Source organism: Plectropomus leopardus, chromosome 18, assembly GCF_026936395.1.
Source record: "Plectropomus leopardus strain MGB_pleo_1.0 chromosome 18, ASM2693639v1, whole genome shotgun sequence".
In the NCBI taxonomy this organism is placed as follows: domain Eukaryota; kingdom Metazoa; phylum Chordata; class Actinopteri; order Perciformes; family Serranidae; genus Plectropomus; species Plectropomus leopardus.
In genome coordinates, this window is record NC_142193.1 from 17,513,434 (window position 1) to 17,534,493 (window position 21,060).

Here is a 21,060-nt window from a genome sequence, read left to right on the forward strand (position 1 = left end):
GAGTCATGCATTCTCCCCAAATTACTCAGGAAGGTTCAAGGAAAATGTTTGTAGCTTTGGGGAGGGGAAAGAAATAAAATAATGGTAAATAATTAAAAAACAGCAACAAAACAGTCACACCCTCGCCCCGTCTCCTTTGATAAATAAAGAACAGTACCTTATCAGGACCGCACTGCAAAATGTGCGCCAGTGTAATTATCTGCTGCTTTTATGTGCTGCTTGTAAGTCCAAACTTTCTTTCAGAAATTGTCATACCAGTGTTACACAGGCCTACGCGTAAGCTATAAAAGAGAAGCCGAATTCATTACTTCATTTACCATAATTTTCATCATGTCTATCGTGCTCGCTACGCTCTGATGCCATAGGAAACTGATCTGATTCTCCAACTAGCACAACATACTTATATTTTTCCGACAGCACCCAAAAGCACCATGACTGTTCTTGGCGCATGCGCACTGGCATGTAAACACAACCGCCGCTGCTGGCTGTGGATTTAGCTATGGCTGTTGAAACGTTTGCTAGCTAGGTTGAACTAAAGCAGGTGTAATTTTACTCAGGCTCCGGTACTAAAATTGCTAGAATGCTGTCAACGAACCCAGGCTATTTTTCTGCAAATTGTGCTGTTGTCCACTGATTGAGAATATCAGCCAAGGAGGTTAGCTAGCCGTGACGTTAGCTTGTTACCCAGCGTTTGTGACTTGCTGTTTAACCAACAACCTAGCTAGCCTAACGTTAGCTCGGCAACACCCGGTCTTTATGCAATTTAATAGCACGCGTCGGTGTTGTTGATCATATCAGATTATTCTCAAGTGTCGCAAACATGTCTAACGGCATCAAATCGTTATTCAACATAATTAGCTAGCCAGGGAAGTTATTTTGTTAACTCAGGTGATAGGCCATCGACTGACAGGAAGCAAGCTAGCAATCGATAACAACAAGCGGTCGGGTCCTCCAGTCTGGCCAGAACAAATACGGATACTCGTCGAGATTGATTTAGTGTCATCATATGTTGACTGAAAACAGGTGAGTTGGACCTACTATACATTATGTGACGCTAACTGATGAGATATTGCTAGAAACTAATGTTTAAGGTTCCCAGGGTCAAGGAAAGCCTGGACATTTTCCAGGCCTGGAAAGTCATCGAACTAGTAAAAATCTATGAACGTTTTAGAAAAATCATGGAGATGTGTTGTGTGTAATAAGTTTTTTAATTAAACATGCAACAACAACACAATGCACAACGGGGAATTTGTCTCCTGATGCTGACGAGATAGTTTTGCTTTTTGTTTGTGTTCATGTACGTTTCTTCATCTTCTCTCCGCGCTCCTTCTTTCCCTTGATTTATGCCCACGAAATATGTCAAATACTTTTTATGCGACGTTGGCTTTAGGAGAGAGGCATACACATTAAGATGGTTGTATTTTGTATTTATTTTGATTTCTGCAGTTTTTACAGATTATTTTTTAACTTTGGACATTTTTTTCGTCAAAATATTTTGACCGTTTTATAATTGATGATTTTTTAAAAGGCATATTTTCTTTAAAAATCGCCAAAATTACACCACTTATTGCAGCTAGAAACAGAACAAACACAAATTATCGTTGAATTTTCGAAAAAGGTTTGAAATTTTGTCCATGACAATGTGTGGGAACCCTGAATGTTGGCGTAACGCTACCGTGGCCTTTTCTCACCACCTGCAGCAGCCATTGAAAAGATATTGATTATGGGGGTTGACACATGCAGCAGCTGGTCATGCATAGGTTATAACAACAGTAGTTGTATGTCATGGCATATACTTAGTTTGTTTTAAATGCCTGTGCTTGCACCCAAACAGGAAACGGCAGCGCAGCGGTGGTGATGAGGAGAGTGGCCACCTGGTGCCTCAAGCCAAAAGACAGAGCAGGGCTCATCCTCTGTCTCCTGAGCCAGGCCGGGATGCCTGGGACTCTGAGGTACAAACATCTGTCAATATAAATAAAATCATACAAGTGCAGACACAATAACAAGCTTGACAAACAGCTGTTCTAATTCATTCTTCAGTTGACAGTTTTTTGGTAGATGTTGACACCTGTTCGGTTCACTTTGTCCAAACCAAAGGTTATGAGTTGAAATCTTGTTAGTTGGTGGTCACAGTGAGCTCACAAAGAAATGGAAGAGAGAGACAAATCTTGTTTTAGGTATCGAGCTTCGAAATTAAAACGTAGTATCTGCAGAACAATATTTTGGTATTAATCCGCCATCCTCACTACTATTACAAAATCCATTGGCTGGTCTTTTTTGCTCTTGCACCACATCTTTGATTAAAGGCAGACTGAGACCCCCCTTTCCAAGGCATCTTGGTCAAGTTTGACAGCTCGGGCTGCCCCTTGAAAGTCGCAAATTCGAATCATCATTCGGAGACCCTCAGTTGACTGAGGTTGCTTCAAGTCAAGCAGTGGTTTTTTCTATGTAGTGTACTTCTGGGGACGTTTTTGTCCCCAGAATTTGCTACGGATTGATAGCTCTTGACTTTCATGCTACTTTTTGCACCTTGCAGACTTGGAGGCAGCGGTGTGGAGCGAGAGAGAGACCATACTGTAAAGTGAAAAAGTGGTGAATTTACAGCTCACAGCAAGTTAAAAGGATACAGTCTCTAACTTTTGTTTATGTAGTGTCGGCAAAAAATGTTGTTGCACGTTTGCAATCCATCATTAGCACCATTAGCTGGTTAACTATATGATGTCGATGCCACTGTTACACTGAATGTCCCATGGAGCCCATTCAAAATTTAGAACTTTATATGGAAAACACAACAAATTGTCAAACATTCGTATTGAACTCCCAAATCAGATTCAACTGCCGTAATTCTGAGTCAGGTACAGCCCTACTTTTTCGGTATCAAGCTTCAAAATGAAAATGTAGCTGTAGTATTTATTTGTTAGTATCAATCCACCCATCCCTATCACTCTTGCAAAATCCTTTGGCTGTTCTTTTTTCTCACACGACTTTGATTCAAAGCAAACATAGACGCCCCTTTCCAAGGCATCTTGGTCAACTTTCAGAGCTTTCACACCAGCACAGGAAACACTGAACAAAATAGGCAAATGCACCAGAGTTTCTTTGAAATGCATCAAACTGGCAGGTGTGAAAGTACCCGTAGTTTATCTATGTCCATTGTGAGACATCATGGCTAATGAGGCCTTTTTGATGTCTAGTTTTGGCATAAATGATCCCAAAGCATGTCAGTTGTAAGGCTTTGAATTTTTCAGATGGATGTTGATGTTCATATCTAGCTATAGCACACAGCTAATGATGACATGTGCTTCTCAGTCATCCAACAGTGAGAGCAACAGCAGCATCAGCAGTCCGGAGCATGCGGCTGGGAGCTGTAGCAGCCAGTGCGTTGCGGGCCCTTGCAGTCCCCTCAGCTCCGGTGACTCCTCAGAGCTGGCGGGCCCTATGAACCTGGTATCCTACTTGCAGATCAACCGCATCCTGAAGCAGGCCCACTTCCAGAGCCTGCAGAGCCGATGTCAGCTCAGAGACACATGACGACCAAATGGCTCCCTCTGTCAGCCACCAGAGGACTGAGTCCCTGAGGCGTGCCAGAGCACCCCATGCTGATTCACTTCACTCAGCTCTTCCCACTCATCTCCAGTTACTGTGATGTCTCGCAGCTCGACATATCTGTGGATGGAGACCAGCTCCTGGTCAGGTATCTGGAGGGGGGTTCATCATTCAAATAAATCAAAAGTGATAATCATTTTAGCAATAATAACTGTGATAAACGTAAACATTTTTTGTGATCCACTTGATTTCTGACCAGTCTGGTTTACATGCTGCTCTGGGAGCCTTATTGTGACTGAGTGATGGTGACGAATCCCTGTGTTTTGTCTTAAATGTATTAAAACAGTGCTTCTGCGGCTGCAGAGATGGCACCAAACACAATTTTTAGGCCGGTCAGTGTGACTCGTTTAGTCTCCTATTAGGATACTTGGGTTGTATAATGCTGAATCTGATGTCTGTGTAAGTACATGGACCAGTCTCAGGGAAGATTTGCACTTGTCTCGGACTGCTCATTTGCTTTCATATTCAGATAGGGACTCCTTTACAGGGAACTGTAGAAGCCATGGGTGGTAACTTGACCAACAAGGTTTTGTTTTTTTGTTCCTGTTTTATTAGTTTATAGAGCACTTAGATTTTAGTTAAATTCAGTGGAGAGTCTGGAATAAATGATTTGGTTTTAGTATGGTTTGAAATTTTAAAAGGATTTCATAATACTGCAAGATGGGGAATTTTAAGAAGTTGTACTTATTTTACATCAACTACTGCACTTACTTGGATAAAAAATGTGGCAAATTTATCCCACATGTAACATGATTTTATAAACATCGTTGATTATTAAAATATTGCTCCACTTTGGCAGTGGTATGCACAGGTGTTGCTCTCCAGGTATATTACTTTTTATTTATCACTGAAGTTTGTGATCTCAAATTAACCCATCCTGTCTTCTCATGATCACTGAATAATAATGCTGTAGATGCAACATGGGAAAAATATCCATAATCAAATGCCACTGCTCACATTCGACATCAGAATTCAACACCTTTGTCATTAGAAACTGATGCAACTACAACCAAAGGAAGAATTCCCGTAATATTATGATACCCCAGTATAGAAGTCAGTTATTATAGTTTTATGCCCGTTTTTATTTTCATGCACAGCAACACAGAGTGCAGCCTCACTCAATGCTCAAACTCTGCACTGTCTCTTTCTCCACTCCACTGATCTCCTGCGTGTAAGAACGGGGGCTGAGCCCCGTCCATTGCGACGGACCACACACCAGCTCAGTGTGAGAGTCTCGCGTTTTGCTTCCAATTACAGCGCACAGTGTTTCTCAGCCCTACTTGGAGGAGAGACCAGCAGGAGTGCAGAGCTTACCACACTCACCACGCCTCTGCAGACAACTTAAGGTGATACTCAATATTGACTGACTCGGATTGGGGGCAAAATAATGTGATTGGGACATCCCTAATTCTCGATAACTATAACATGCGGCATATCTTTTCAAATTATCATTTCAATACAAATGTATTTATAACAAAATTGATCATGATAAAAAAGCTTGCTATGTCAAGATCATGGCAGAAAAATGTAGGAATTTTGATTATTTTATAAGATAAGGGTTATTAGGGTTATTTTTGTTCTGTTTCTTGTGATCATGGAAAAATGTAGTGCTCACTACATCGCCAGCTTTGTTTTCTCATGACCACAAAAACAAAATAATGGTAACACCTATAAACTGTACAACCTTTCTTACTCCTTTATAGTCCTCAATCCTTTTTTTGATTGTATGGAGCTGTTTGATGTGGCATTTAAGCAAGTAGGAAAATGTAGTTTTTTATTTGTCTAGTGGAGGTTATAGCACAGCATTTAGGAACAAAAAGACATTCCTAAGGCTTTTGTTTGCAATATTACTGGAGCCACTAAATGCTGTTTCAATTGCAGGCAAGCCTCTCTGCACTACCATGCGATGGTTGCTGTATGTGTGTCCCTGTGCACTGAACATCCAGGTACAAACACTGACCATAGGGCTGTGCGTCTCCCTTATTACTTAAAGCAGGATTGGTTTCACTGCTGAAGCCACATCCCAGGAGTAAGCTCAGCTGTTTAAGTTTTTATTTTTCTCAGACTGGTGTGTAAGAAATGAAAGCATTTTGAAGGTGTGCTTTTTTTTCCAATGATATATTTTTTTGTATTTAGTAATGTACATGACATTAGCCTGCCATTGACTTTTTGTCCTTGTAAATACCCATTCATTTAAAAAATAAAAATGTTTTTGAACAAAGGCATTATTTACTCTTTTCATTAAGCTGCATTTCGCCAGGTTAGGATCACCTTAACCATTTATCCCACTCATTCTCATGAATGTGATATCACAAGAGAATATTGGGGAAATTTCTCATGGGCTGGAATCACTAGAGGCTCCACAATTTGATACTATCATGATACTGAATTCACAATACACTATTATTGCAATTGATTTTGAGGCAGAAATAATCTTTCAGTAACAACATAACAGCTACAATCACTTTTTGGCAAGTTGAAAATTGCATTTTCTTGGTTGCATTGGTTCTTTTAAAGGTATTTACACAGGTGAAGAGGGACTGAATGAGCTATGTCTGTCAAATATAATCACTATGAATGAAATGAAGTCATTTTGGGGCAGAAACAGCCTTTCAGTGGCAAGACAGCTGCAGTCACTTTTTGGCAAGTAAGAAATAGAAATTTCTGCATTGCATTGACCCTTTAAAGGTATTTACACAGTTGAAAAAGGACTGGGTGAGCTACAATCTGTTGGATATACCACTATGAATAAAAGTCAAGAAGCAGAAACAACCTTTTAATGACAAGATAGGAGCTGCAATCACTTTTTGGCAGGTTTGTATTTGTTGCATTGGCTCTTCAAAGGTATTTCAACAGGTAAAAGGAGGTAAAAAAGACTGGAGTGGTTATAATCTCAGGCACAGAGCAGGTAATATAATGCAGGCTCATAGGGATAATAGCAGATAATACCTTTATTTTTACATTACCCATCCGTAAAGAATGATAGACTACTTTCCAAATGTAAACAAGACTTTGGGCATATTAAACACATAGGCTACAAACAAGGGGAACAAAAATATTGGCTATATTAGCACAAAAGTCATGCCTGATCAAACTATAAATCGCAAACACGTGAAAACTGGGTTTCAAGAAACATTCAAGTTTCACAAATACATACCTATGCTTTTACCACGGACATAAAGTTACGTGTATTTACATGCTAGGACTGTCTGGTCCATGTGAGACTAGCTGAAGACGTGAATAATGGGCGATACAGCTTTAACAGGCAGCGCGCGCTCCCGCGGCCGGCAAGCAGTGTCTGGCAGACCATCACTTTTGGGCACAACACCCGATCAAATGTAGATTAAACGATCAAGGATACATTTTTATCCATGCATAGTGAAAACATCAATATCCATATCATTATCTTTAGCATAAGCCTTTAATTTGAAAGTTTGTGTCACTGTCACACAGCAGCAGGCAGGTAATGGCAAACAGCCAGGAAGAAGACGATGAGGATTTATTTGGGAATAAATGAGCAGCGTGGAAGTATTTTGGATTTCTTAGAAAATACGGATCAACAGAGCACGTGTCATATGCAAACAATGACGTTATCGGATCTGACGACATTTCTTACCTGGAGGGACTTTCCAGGAAGCTAACTTCAGACAGCAACTTAGCACGATTAGCGGCTCTGTTTCAACAATGTTAGACTGAAAACATGCAGACTGAAACTCAACCGTGCTGTTCTGTCGGGAGATGCAGAAACTTAAACCAATGGTGAGTAAGAGAAAGCATGAATTATACATGTTAATTGTTATAGCAATGAGGAGAGTCAAAGTCCGTTAGCCGCTAGGCTAATTTATACAACGTAAAAGTGCTTAAGCTAATACCACGTGACTAGAAAAAAAACACAATAGCGTTTTCTATGACTCTTGGCAGTTGATAATGAGTTCATTTTAATACTTATGTTTAATGGCCTTGCTGTTAATCCATGTTTTATGACTGTGGAGAGAAGTTTGCTGTCAGGGTTTTGCAGATAGAAGTTTTAGTAAAAATATCATGGTTTGGGTTTTTTTCTTCCAGAGGGGGGGCTACCTGTCCCACGTGATGTTTTGTGTGTGTTAATGTCGTCAGTTTAAAGTAGACTTTACTGAGCTTAACCAGTTATTAAAATTATTTATATAATGTTTTTATCTTTGATAAGCAAAAGCAAAAAAGAAAGGGGTGGCAGCTTCTTCTGTTACAGATTGTGTTAAACTGGCATATAATGTCATCACATATTGATCGCAGGAATCTGAATCGAATCGAAATCGCATCATGGCAAACTTTGTGATTTCGGCAAGTGTTGTATTATTGTTCAAAGAATAGATAGATAATATTGTGTTGTGATGAATGTTGATTTACAACCGTAAGGATGAACTGATGAGAACTTGGTGATCAAAGGTCAGGTCACTGTCACCTCACAAAACACAGTTTAGACCATAATTCAGGAATTCATGCCTTAATTACAACAGAATTTCACACAAATGTCTAATGGGATACGATGATGAAGTGATGTCTTTTTATATCTAAAAAGGTAACAGTCAGCTTCACTGCGACATCATAATATTCTGAAAAAAACCAAACACTTTTTTGCCATTACTTTTTAATTTTGGGTGTTCACCTCGAAACTTTGCTGATTTTATAGATCTTCTGTGCTGCCGAAGACGTGTGAGAAGCATCCATGTTTTCACAGACATGGATCTAAATTGTAATTGCAACTTAACAGAGAGGCAAACAACTGCAAAGCTGTAATTCTGGTGTATGAAATATATAATAAATCTCTAAAATGGCGATGCTGGGAGGATCTGGGTCTAGTCACACTGCCCCTCTATTAGGAAATACCTAATGCTTTGCATGCACTGTATGTGCAAACAGGAATTCCCTCCATCCCCATGTCCTCCCCTTTTGCTCCAATTGGCCAGTAATGAATGACTCCCCATGCATTGAGACCATCATTAATGAGATATGACCTGTGTCTAAGCGAGGAGCAGTGAAAGGTTTCTTTAATTAGCACACTACATGTCCTTGTCTTGTCACAGACACAGTAACAGATTACATACATTAATGCACCACACGTAACCACGGTTACCTTGCCGGGGCAACTGTGGGTCCTCATTACTCGCCTCCTTTGATTCCCTTTCTCCACCTCTACTAAGTTAGAGATGACAAATGGGCCAATGATAATTCAGGATTCGCGACCTCCCTGCTATCTAACAGTGTAGCTATTTTCTTAGATGCATGCCTCCTCCTTATCTCGAAACATGTAATGCAGCGACGTATAGAGAGGGACAATTAGTGAGTCGTAAGTGAACCTTTCATCCTAGCTTCATCTTTTTTTGAGCAGCTTTTTTTATGTTGAAGTAAACATCACGTTAGAGCCAGGCGCGCGCTGTGTAATTAAGGTGGTAAGGATGCAATTAGCAGCAGCTTGGATAATATTTTCCTAGTTATAATCCAATTTCTTGTTTGAGTTAAACATTATCACATATTAAAGAAGTTATTTCCGTCCAAAATAGAAATTCAGTGAAGCCTACAAAGTGCCCTGTGAGGTACTTTTTTAACGTATTGATCTGTTATGCTCAGTGTTTACAGCAATGAACCTGTTTGATTTTTAGGAATGAAAAAGCACAGTGACTCATAGGAGACATATCATGATACAAATATCCAACAGGACAGAGTTTAATGTAACAGTGTATTAGATTTAGGGTAAGTGACGTTTAGCTATGAGGGTTGCAGATTGCAACCAGCTGAAACTTCAGAATTTCTTCAGTGCTCATTGTTCAGGAGGTTTTCAGTGGGAGACAAATTAATTGCAGAGGTCTCTTCCTCTCCAAAACAGCACACCAGGCGATAAGAACTGTTAAATGCCACCGAATAAAGCAGTTTCATGTTACAAATTAGTGTAACGCAGTTCGACTTGTCGATTACCGGCCGCTAGCTCAGCACCTGCTAATTTCAGGAGGCTCTTACTGGGAGCCAAATTGTCCGCAGAGGTGTCTTCCCCTCAAAAACAAACAGACACATCCATATAAGCCAGTTAAAACACTGAATAAAGCAGTTTCACATTTTAAAAATAGTTTTTCCAACGCTCTTGTCACAGCAGCTGGGCTCTTATGGTGGCTGACGCGAAAATGTGAATGGTCCTATCTAGAGCCAGTGTTTGGTTTGTCTGTCCTGGGCTTCTGTAGAAACATTGCAATGCAACATTACAAGCTGTAGACGAAGACCTGCTCCCTATGTAGATATAAACAACTCATTCTAAGGTAACGAAAACACAGTGATATGTATTTTCCGCTGATTATACACTTAACAAAACATACATTCCCCTAAATTCTACACACTGGGCCTTTAAAGCATTACTAAACAACATTTATTCCCAAAGTGATCCTCAAGGGAAACAACAAACAATACATATAAACATACAAATCATTGCAAACAAACAAATTACATTTTTAACCTACTTGTCCCCCTTGCAACTCCATGTCCATGGTTAGCTTTTTTTTAATAATCAGGGGCCAGCTGTTCCATGAGGAGATCCCAATATCGAAAATGAGCTTCTTGCTGTTTTACCATTAACAAATAAAAGTGCATGACATACTGGATAGACTTAGCAAAGTTATTATATCTAAAATCTGGTTTGTAATGTTTTGAAAAAGTTTTTAATACACATTAATTTGGCTATTAGTTCAAATATGTTCATTGATATACCAAAATGTGTCTAATCTAAAGTGAAATATGTTCCTTGTATTGCTAATTTAAAATCCAGTGCTTCACTGTGTGACCACTGAAACAACTGAAAGGACATGACAGCGATCAACCTTTATTTATTAAGTTATCATGAAAGCTCAGGTTTAGGCAAGGTGGCAAAACAATTATTAGAAATGTCCATAAAACAAATGTTTGTTTAGCAAGAAACAAATGCAGAGAAATTTGACAAAATTATAATCTAAACAAACATCAAAATGCATTGATATCAATATCATTTTCAGTTTTCTGTCCCTCGAAAAGAACCAATATGTGCTGGTCTAATGGCACATGCAGATAGTTGTCTAACAGGCGAGTAAAGGTAGCATAACCGCTTTCACTTTGCTCATCTGCAAATGCCTGGGAAGTGTTTGTTTAATTAAGTATGGCTTAATGGCTTTATAGGCCTACCTATTTAAACTACCCAAATAAAGTCATGGAAATGGGTAAAAATATCAGGAAAAGTAAATGAAAAGTTTGGCAAATTTGGATTAAGATCCATATGGATGCATGTTTTACCACTGGCTAAAAGGTTTTTATTTGTATAGGACAAAGAGTAAAAAGTTCGTGACAGAAGCACAGTGTTGCTAAGCATACATTTTTAATGTGCATTTTCTTAGCAGCAGATGTTCTGAGTCCAGATGTTCATGAAAAGAGCAGTAGAGGGCAGCACACTCTGAGTGTTAGCTGGACACAAACTGTACTCCTCGCAGTCTGCATCTCATAAAAGCTGGAGGAATTCTACAACAGGGTCAAAACGTGTGGGCTACGTTAAGATATTTATCTTTAATTTTTTTTTCACACACGCACACACAGACAAACACTCACAAACACACTGTCCTTTCCCGAGTAGCACACAGATATGAAGGTGGGCGGTGATGAATGGCTCATATCAGTAGAGTGGAGAGGCAGGAGAGAGTTAAATGAACTGTCCTTGTTCTGGGGTCTATGTATGCGCATACATTGTTATATTTTTACCGTGGCCAGCGAAAAAATCTGGGTTAGTCTTTGGTTCCTTTTCTTTGTGTCCTCTCTGTGAAGATTCCCATATTTCCTCAAAGGCAAAAGCGCAGTGAACTTCAGCTACACACAAAAAATACAGACAAGCAGCAGACAAACTGCTGTATGTTTTAGATTTATCAGTGTCTGGTTCACCTTCAGCTCCAAGACTTGAGGATATTTCCAAAAACAAAACGACAAATTGGTCACAGGACACTCAAAATGAGTGGCTTTGGTATTTTCAAAATATGAGTTAAGTCAGGGCTAAATGGACATGAGAAAAGAAAGCAAAAGTGAGCTGATGCTGACCTGGTCACCCTTGCCTCTCTTTGCCAGACTTTGGCTGAAATGTATTTGGGCAGCTGTTGCCTAGCATGAGATGGTGATTGGGTTGGCATCAAGTATACAGCCTTCCCTCGCCAGCCAACACAAACATCTGCTTTGCCTCCCCACCACCATTTCGCCCAACATCAAACAACAAAGCTCGCCTGCTCTGCTGCCCCCATGGCCGTCCCAAGAATTAATGACCCACCAAGCACATTAGCGGTGCCCTATTGCCCCATCCTGGCTGGAGCAGGGACTAGGGAAAGCCGTAGCAGGCGAACAAGGAGAGGGAAGGGTTAGTGGGTCAGGATGATGAATACTTCACAGGTCTGGTATTGGGATGGATGGATGGATGGATATCCAGGTGATATTGAGATGTTTACTGCATTTATGCATGGATGGATTTCTGAATGGGCACAGGCCCAGGGACCCCAAGTGTCAGGGGCTCCCCTAGCCTCCACCTGCAAAACGTCCTTCAAATTAACACCGGCAACCAGGAGGAGAATCAAAATGACCACACAACAACACAAAGACATGCAAGGGAACTGCTAAGAGACACAAATTTACTACAAAAGGCCACAATAACCCCAAAGAGACACAGAAAGACCATGGCAATGACCAAAAAACACACAAAATAAATTAAACACAAAATGACCTCAAGAGACAACTACAGAGTGGCACAAAATGACCAAAAATAAGCAAAATTACTTGAAAGAGACACAAAATGACCTTAAAGAGACACAAATTGGCTACAAAGAAACCTGAAACAACCAAAAAGATTCAAGATGACGTCAAAGAGACAAAAATGAATTTCAGAGAAACAGAAAATAACCACAAGAAGACACTAAATGACACCAAAGGGAAACAAAATGACCAAAAATGACCCAAATGACTTCAAAGAGACACACAATGACTACATAGAAACACAGAATGACCAAAAAAAAAAGACATAAAATGACTGAAGTGCATCCTGCAGTCAACGACACAGATGAAAAGACTTCATTTAGTTCAGTGTTATTGTAAGAAATTCTGAATTTTGTGAAATGTTTTGTGTTTTCTGTGAAAGTACGATATCACTGTCTATGTTTGCCACTTAAACTAGTATCAGAGCAAGCTAGTTGACTGGAATTGAAGACAGAGGCTGTTAAAATACAAAATGTATGGCTATGAAGGCACAGCACTCAGACTGAAACGACCTGCCCTTGAGTGAACACAAAAACAGAGGAGGATCGTCTTCCTTATCCTCTATGAGCCAGCCTACATTGCTCCTGTAAGTGCTCACTCTTTCCTCAACTGTTGCTGTCAGGGTGTGGAGAGGAGGACTGGGTTATCTCACTGACTGTAGCCTAAACACGCAGCCCCGATGCAGCTGAGAAACCGTCGTCATTTTCCTCAGAAAAAGAAAGCAAACAGTGCAGCCACTCTCTATAGAGCTGTCTGCAGTTTTAAAGCCCTGAGCGGACTGAACAGAAAAGTAAGATAGCCGACAGGCTCGGCATGCTTGGGTCAGTGTCTCCGGTTCCACTTTATGGCCTCCCTATTCAATTTCGCACAATGCGCTCCTGAGACAATGTACAGTAGACTGTTTTCATTGCTCTGCAAAGTTACAGTCAAGGCCTCAATCAATCATAATAAATGTTCACACAGAACACAAAAAGAAAGGCTGTGAGCAGTTTCTCGTCCCACATGCAGGCCACAACCGGTCCTCCTTTTATGGTCGCCTGTGAGAATATTTACACACCCCGTCTTGTATTTGTAAAACGTGATGTTTACGTGCAGTTTTGCCTTGTTCAGCCATCAACTCTCAATGGCTGTCAACCCCTGAGAGAAGAAGTGCAATAGTTTAGAGAGAGTTGTGCTAAGTGGGACTGTTTAGGGTTGGCTGGGTAGAGCATGCACTCAGCGCACCGCCATACAGACCGCTGTTTTCTAAATGGCCCCTATTAACTGAATGGGAGTAGGCTGCACTCAGGCCTGCGCGGTAAGCTCAGAGAGGACAGGCTTCATGGCTCACACAGCCCGGTGTCGTCTCCACACGGCTGACCTGCCACACAGGCATGTTTCATCACCAGAGAACTGATATGGCGCCGCTCACAGCCACCAAGGTGCAATTTGTTGCATTTGGACTATAACTGTCAGGAAGAGATATACCCTCACTTAAATAGCCGCCCATAATCTGCCCCTCTCCTTGTATTATCCTAATTGAACCCATGGGCGGCCAGCGCCATCAATAGCTGAGCTCATCTGCAAATTAATAAAACATGGGCCCCCACCAAATCTATGCTTGTGATAAAGCTCGAAGCTACTTAGACACACTAAAGGAAGGACTGAGTGTTTGTGATTGTTATTTTCAAGAGAAATGGAAGCACAATAAAATCTAATTTTGTTTTTCAGTGGTGATGAGTTCTTATGGCTCCTGCGGTCCTACGTGTATTCCCGAGGAGCTTCCTCCTCCTCCTTTCTTTTCGTAAATGCTTATTAAAACCATCAAACGCCATTTACCTAAACATGTTTTTGCAATTTATACTGTTACATCAGTGGCTGCAGGGCGTCGAGGTGCAGATTCCAACTGATTCAACAGGTGATCATCAAGCTGGATGTTTTATTTTCTCCTCACTGCTGACTATTGTGAAGCCACGTATTCCTTGGTCAGAGCTGAGACATGTTGGCACCATCAGCAAGTGCCAGATCAGCATTTATACAGGGGGGCTTTTGACTTTGTGTTTATTTTGACTGTGTAGACTGACGCCCAGTGTGATGTGGGAGTCGATGAAGGAGGTGGTCATCATAATAAGACCTAGATCTTAATAACAACAAATCCTGGAGGACACTAAAAAAGCAGCCAGAGGTTATTAAAGACATCTATCATGTCTGTTGGGCAAGTAGTCACTCAGTTACCATCCCTTCCTCCTCCTCCTCCTCCTCCTCCTCACCTCGCCATTGATGATCACTCCTCTGTTAAACATGAAACCAAAGCCGTGGTGACCAGACTTTCTCATGCTTTCTTCTTCTCTTTTTTGCTCCCACACGGCTTTCTTTCGTGTAGTCCCTTTGTTTTGATACAAAACCCAAGTCAGACTTTCAAAGACTGCAACCCCCAACTGTTCCTCCAAAAGAAAGCCCATAGTGGTATCACGCTCTGAGGGAAGGCGGGACTACTCCAATAGCAACATAACGTACCTGGCCTTGAGTGCACCTCAGAGCTTTTGGTCTGCTCGTGCGCTTATTTTACAGCGCCGTCAGCGTGCACTGATGAAAAAAAAAGCTCGGGACATAAAGAAAGGAATGCTATAAAAGCTGGAAGGCCATGACAACTTGATGAGCCATCAAGATCGACTGTGAACAACCTAGAAACATGGGGAGAAAAGGCTGACATCACAGAGCTTGGGTATATGGAGTCATGGATATATGGACAAAATAGAAAAGCAAAGCGACTCTCCAAAGAAAACAGTGAGTAATCCTTGGACAGAGAATTGTTTGGGCATGCTTTGTTGAAACACCTCGATGCCACAGTGAATGACGTTGCATGCTTGTCTATGCTGGACCAGTTACAAAGTGGGGGGTGTAAAAACATGAGTAATCATCAAACCAGAAGGGAAACAAGTTCCCATGAACAATATACAAGGAGACAAGCCTTTTCATCCACAGCGCCTTAAAAGTTGAGCTTTATTAACGCACACAAAAAAGTGAAAAAATCGAAAACATTTTGAGAATGATTCTCATCTCTTCGAAAGACACAGGGTACTTAAGACACTATATACAGGACATGTGACAGAAAAAGGCTAATACTGTTCTAGATTTGTAAGTGATGAGTTGGGATAACTGCATTTACCGTAAATACTTCGCTTGTGTTTAATTTTACTAACACTGTGAATATTTTTGTTCTTTTTGCTCTGTTTTGCCGTCTTCTGACTCTGCTCATGTTCTCTTTCCCTTTAGGAGCCAAACCAACGTTATTATCATGCCATCGTACACATTGAGACAATCCACCACCCGATGGAAACAGGTGAGCATTAAGTGGTTCCCGACTGGTACCATATGTAGTGCCCCCACTGCCCCCTGGGTAATGCAGTTTATTTAGGGCCATTATGAATCATCCTAAGAACCTGATATGGAGAGGGCAGAAAAGAAAACTAGCTGGAAAATGTAGTACAGGTATTGTTTACCAGTGAGAACCGGCCCACTTTGAGCCCTGCTGGAGGTGGACTTTGTTACTATAAACCGAATCACAGTGACGCCGTACCAATTCTTCCAGGTAGACAACTGGCGATTGTTTTTTATAGCTGAGATATGTGAAACTGGCAAACTTGTTTTATTTCCGTTGTCATTTTCAGCCGGGACTGTGCGTTAAATGATATACAGTTAGAAATGGTGGTCCGACCTATCTGACATTCCTGCTGTGCTTATTTAAGGTACTATGTTGCTAACTTTTTTTAATAAACAAATTCTACTGGCACGGAAGCTAAGCACTATACTGCTGTGGACGGGGGGCCACAGCAAAACCAATTGTAAACCCCACCCCCGAAGAAATCAATATAAATTTAAGAGTATGCTAAATTTGGAATATTTTCATTGTGTAATCTTTAAGTAATTTAAAATGACTGTTTTTGTCAAAAGAGTTTTTCAGGTGGCTAAAAACGAAACAATAGTGGCAGCGTTTGCTCCGCCTAGTTTCATCTCATGAAACGTTTTGATTCTATTGGCCCTTCTGGACAGAGCCAGGCTAGATATTTCCAGCCTTTATGCTAAGCTAAGCTAAACAACTGCAACACTTATGAAAATGGTGCTGGTCTTCTCATCTTACTCTCCAGCACTGAGCAAAAAATGTCAGCTTTTTCCTTTACGAGAACAGCTTTTATCAACAACCATGTAGTTACTTTGCCTGAAAAGATATGTTTGGAGGATGTATTGTTGGAGTTGAGACTATTCAAGGCTAGATGAATTAGTTTGACCAACTAAGTTAAAATACTCCCTGCAGCTTTGTGCATTAATATTTTACCGCTCTGAAAGGGGCCATTCTTCACAAAGAGTGCTTTTACTTTTGATACTGGAGAATTATATTTTACTGCCAATACAAACTTGTTCTGTCATGCTATATCTGCATTGTCACTGCAAGTGTCATTTTTAGGGCCAAATCGGAGCTAAAAAGAGAAAAGAAACCCAACGCAAATTTATTTCACCAAGTGTGGCCTTCTTAACAGCACAGTATCATGTATTGGACTGTCTGTATTCTCTTTAATGATTTACTCCCACCAAACTTCAGTGGAAACATAATATTTTACATCCCTTTGAATGCCTTGTGTAGTGCAACAGAGCGTACTGTCGACTTTCATTACTGGAACGGGAGTTTTGGAAAGAGTAAACCTTGGAGTTTACCCAGACAGACTTGTTGAAATTTTCTGTGTTGATTAACATTTTTTTTAAAAAAGAAGTCACTCACTGTCATTGTCACTACCCATAAAAAGTGGAGCCCAGCGGACATTAAGTGGAGGATTTATGGCCACCGTATATTTGAGTGGAGGGCTGCTAAACCTTATGATGTCTCTCTTGGCGCTGTAAGGTTTTGCTTTCTCTGTCTCGCTCTGTTGGTTTTTTCCCTGTTGCTTCAGAGTGCCTACAATTTCCCTCTCTTTATTTTCATTGGCATTTAAAGGGCTCGGTGCTCTGTTGAATGTACTCATTCAATAGGGAGCTTTTCAACGCACACACATGCACACAAACACATTAGGACACACGCTCATGCACACACACAAAGAAAGCAGCCGCGAACATGCAGAGAGTATAGACCCTGACTCTCCTGCTCAATGCCAAAGGATGTCGAAACCCAGCAAGTTTCAAACATACACCAGGTCTGAAAGCATTTCTCCCTGTCTGTGCTTGTCATTGTTGGGGGGCATTAATTGATTGGTTTGGTTTCTATTCCCTTTTGTGAGGTGGCTTTAGTCCTGAAGGTTGCTGAAAACCATTCAGACCATTCTCTTTGCCTGGTGGAGCAGAGCGCAGCGGTGGAGCAGCCGCTGTCTCCACCTTTATTGGTGGAAATCGCACATTTTAATCTGCCATCTCCCTGGGTCTCATAACACTTTATGGCTTTATATGTCTCATCAGGTTTTATATTCTGGGATCATACAAAAAAAATGACTCCTTTTTCTATTCTTTTGGTCTACTTTTTTTAGTCGCCATTGTGATTTTTTTATTTTTTTTTTTGGTAGATATTTCCAGCCAAATGATTGAACATATGATTGCTGTTTGTGTGTGTGCGTGTGTCTCAGTCCTCAGCATATAATTGACCACACATGAGATCAAAGTGTGTGTTGTGCAGCAACAGCGGCTTTTTTTAAATGCAGAAGTGTGACAAGATGCTGAAGTCTATGTACACACTCCAAAATATGTTCCAGTAATTAAACGTTTAGCTGTTTTCGCTCTTGTAAAACACCTTGAGGCTATCAGCATCTACAATCATCGTGACGGGGGGGTAATTGGAGAGGAAGGTGTAAGAATCAAATCATCTAAAATAGTGACATTACTCAATTTGACTGTAAGCTGCAACTTTCAGTGCCTGCTTCTTTTAAAAACACACACAGTCACACATACACACACACAGTAACAGCTCATGCAGATGGCCCTACATCCACATCTGGCGACAGCTGGAGTTGTGAGCACATCTGTTACGTCCTAGGTGGAAACAGAGAGCATTGCTTCTGCTTTAATACTGACCTCCTCTTCAATATTTTCACTTTTTCAAAGCACTGTAGTGCCACAGCGGCCAAAATCCAACAGCAGTGGGGTTCTCTAACGTTCCCCCGATTCAGACAGAATGGCCTATCAAGCTCGCTCGAGGGGAACAAATGTCTGCCCCAATCACATCGTTTACACTCTCACACACGCCGTTTACCCTCCCTCTTTGTGTTCTTGCCTCTATGACTTGACTGACTTTCCCCCTTTGTTCTTTTGGTTCTTTATTCGCTCTAGACTTTTCTGTCTCCCTCTTTCTTATGTCCACATATTATCAAGGCAGCTGGTGAACTGCTTTGTTCTGCAGACCACAGGCAGCTAAAATCAGCATCTGTGTGTGTGGGAGACACATGCCAGGTCATCATTTCTACAGCTGCAAGGGTTTGTGGTCATTTTGTTGATTCTTTTTTTGATGACATTTTGCCTTCTGAAACCACCTCTGCATCTCAGTATAAGAGACATATCTGTGTGATCTTTATAGAGCTGTGCGGGGATGATGTTTTTTTGTAGGCCAACCTTAAAGTTAGCATCACCCTGGCTCCCTCTACAAAAAAAACAATGGGATCTTTTAATTATTTAATACTGTAGAAAATAAGCACTGTGGAAAACAATAGTTTTAATAATATAGTAATTATATTTACAGGTTTTGTTCGGTAAGATAATTGTCACAAATGAACACCAGTTTTATGATTTTTGAGGCGAAAATGCAATCGTAGAAGAAAAAAAGCTAACGTTAGGCTATAAACGAACTACCTCATGGTCGCATGCAGTGAAGTGGAGGGAATAAAGGTATACCCACCACTTAATAAATAAACCAAGTAGTGAATTTACATATGAAAAACGTGAAAATCTCTTATGCTTGTGTTAACCACGAACCTCATTTCAGGCATTTATTCAGAAACCCATTCAAAAAAATGATTGACTTCAAGATGCAAAAGTGCTTACTATTTTTTTTAAATTTTGGGACTAATTCTTGGAGCACGCAATAGGACTAATCGAGTCCACAATACGGTGCATAGTGGCCTGCTGACCATTTTCTAATTCATAGTAAAAATAAATTGTTTGACAGTGGTAAAATTTTTCGTACTTTGAATATACATACTGTGCCAGAGTGCGCAAAAAGCATTGAAATAGAGCTTGTTTATATAACAAGAAAAAAAAGAGCTAGTAAAGGATCCCTCAGACCTCCTGACTGAGGTCCAGACTGAGCCCTGAATATCCTCAAATCCTAGAAATGTCCCTGTCTACACCTGACCTGCATGTTCTAGGCTGCTGCCTCCGGCTGCCTTATTTATTCATTTTATCTGATAAATATTATTAAGGTTTGTTTATCAAGTGGCTCCTGGCCTGCTGTCTTTGTGCAAAAATGGCCCCTGGGCACGGTGAGTTGCCTGCTGTAGGGGGGAGTGCAGGTGGCAAAATAGATTGACAAGATGCCCAAAATTTGAATTTGAAATTTGAAATACAGCCCAAGACACATGGCCTGTCTCGTACTCATTTAATTCCACTCTCCCATTCTTCTTTCTGGAGATCCATGAGACCTATTTCCTTTCTCCTCCATCACCTTCTACTTCTCTACATCTTACTTTTTACTTGCCCCATTTTGCAATCAATCTGCTGTTCATCTTATCTAATGAGCTCATTAGGATGTCTTAAGCAATGGTGATTGATAATAATGGCTTAGAAATGTCCCATTGATTCACTTCTATATCAGGCCAGTAGAGTAAAGGCTCTCTGCATTAAAATCATAGGTCAACCGAACCCTCTCTCAGTCTATTGCATTTGTATTTACTCCTTTGTTTTCAACTCTGCTGCTTCTCCACTCTGACACATGATAAGAAAAACTGGTTTGCAGTTTACACATCTTTTTGGCCCAGTAATAAAGATTTCTGCAAAGCTTCCTCAACAAAAGTGTGAAAAGGCGTCACAGATTAGAGGAAACATCAATGACTACTTTGCAGTGTTTTTCCTTCAACAGGTTTAAATTCCACCATATTTTTTACATGTTTAGAGAGACCGGTGAGTGAAACCGAATGTTAACAGTAGACATCATATTATCCCAGCCAATCAAAACAAAGGAGATGTGTTACAGTTGGTCAGTTTGCTGGAAGTCTTTAATTTTTATGGCTGGGTTTCTTAACAGCCATGACTGATGGAGCCGTTTGACTTTAAAGCTGTAAGAGCTACTGTTTGTAATGCAGGCGAGTTTTTGCGAGGCCACTGGCAATATGTCTGAGGATATACTACAGCTTTTATGTCTTGTGTGTTTGCATTCGTATGTGTGTGTGATGGAAGGAGGGAGAGAGAGATGGAAAAAGAAAGAAAGAAGGGAGGAGGGTGAGGGGTGCTAATGATAATTTGGGAGGGTGTGTGTGCGACAGGATTTGCACCCACATGAATAAGCGCACAGTCAGCATGCAAGCTCAAATCACTTCAATAGTTTCACATCAACCAATTTAATGGCACAATCCTGGGCCAGTGAAGTTTTTATTCCAAATCCTGTCCATAATCTAATGGCCTTTGAAAGTCTGCCACTTCCCCCTGGCTGACAGGTTGTGCATTTGGATCTAATTGAATCCATTTACATCCTGCACAAATGGAAAGCACATGGAGGCCTACCCACCTGGT

At 40.7% G+C, this 21,060-nt stretch overlaps 2 protein-coding genes across 11 annotated transcripts in view; both read left to right on the forward strand.

The window, feature by feature from the left end:
* The first annotated feature begins 450 nt into the window (after window positions 1-450).
* Window positions 451-5,827, forward strand: LOC121957294 (protein VCF1). The gene is made up of 3 exons (XM_042505855.2): window positions 451-1,023; window positions 1,835-1,952; window positions 3,310-5,827. The coding sequence occupies exons 1-3, from the start codon at window positions 1,007-1,009 to the stop codon at window positions 3,529-3,531; spliced, it is 357 nt and encodes a 118-aa protein (XP_042361789.1). The 5' UTR covers window positions 451-1,006; the 3' UTR covers window positions 3,532-5,827.
* A 1,206-nt stretch (window positions 5,828-7,033) lies between these two features.
* The window catches only part of bahcc1a (BAH domain and coiled-coil containing 1a), a 115,530-nt gene continuing 101,503 nt past the window's right edge, over window positions 7,034-21,060 (forward strand). For 3 of the 10 annotated variants that reach the window (XM_088091095.1, XM_088091094.1, XM_088091093.1), the window contains exons 1-2: window positions 7,034-7,365; window positions 15,637-15,703. The gene's annotated coding sequence lies outside the window, so the exon portion shown is untranslated. Of the gene's footprint in view, window positions 7,366-14,927; window positions 15,148-15,365; window positions 15,499-15,636; window positions 15,704-21,060 lie in introns of those variants that run through there. The other 7 variants (XM_088091086.1, XM_088091092.1, XM_088091097.1 and 4 more) reach the window with 3 other exon arrangements.

Bases quoted from the DNA above. Each gene is read 5' to 3' on its own strand.
- LOC121957294 (XM_042505855.2), top strand. The intron at 1,953-3,309 runs GTACAAACATCT...TGTGCTTCTCAG, and splicing joins GGGATGCCTGGGACTCTGAG to TCATCCAACAGTGAGAGCAA.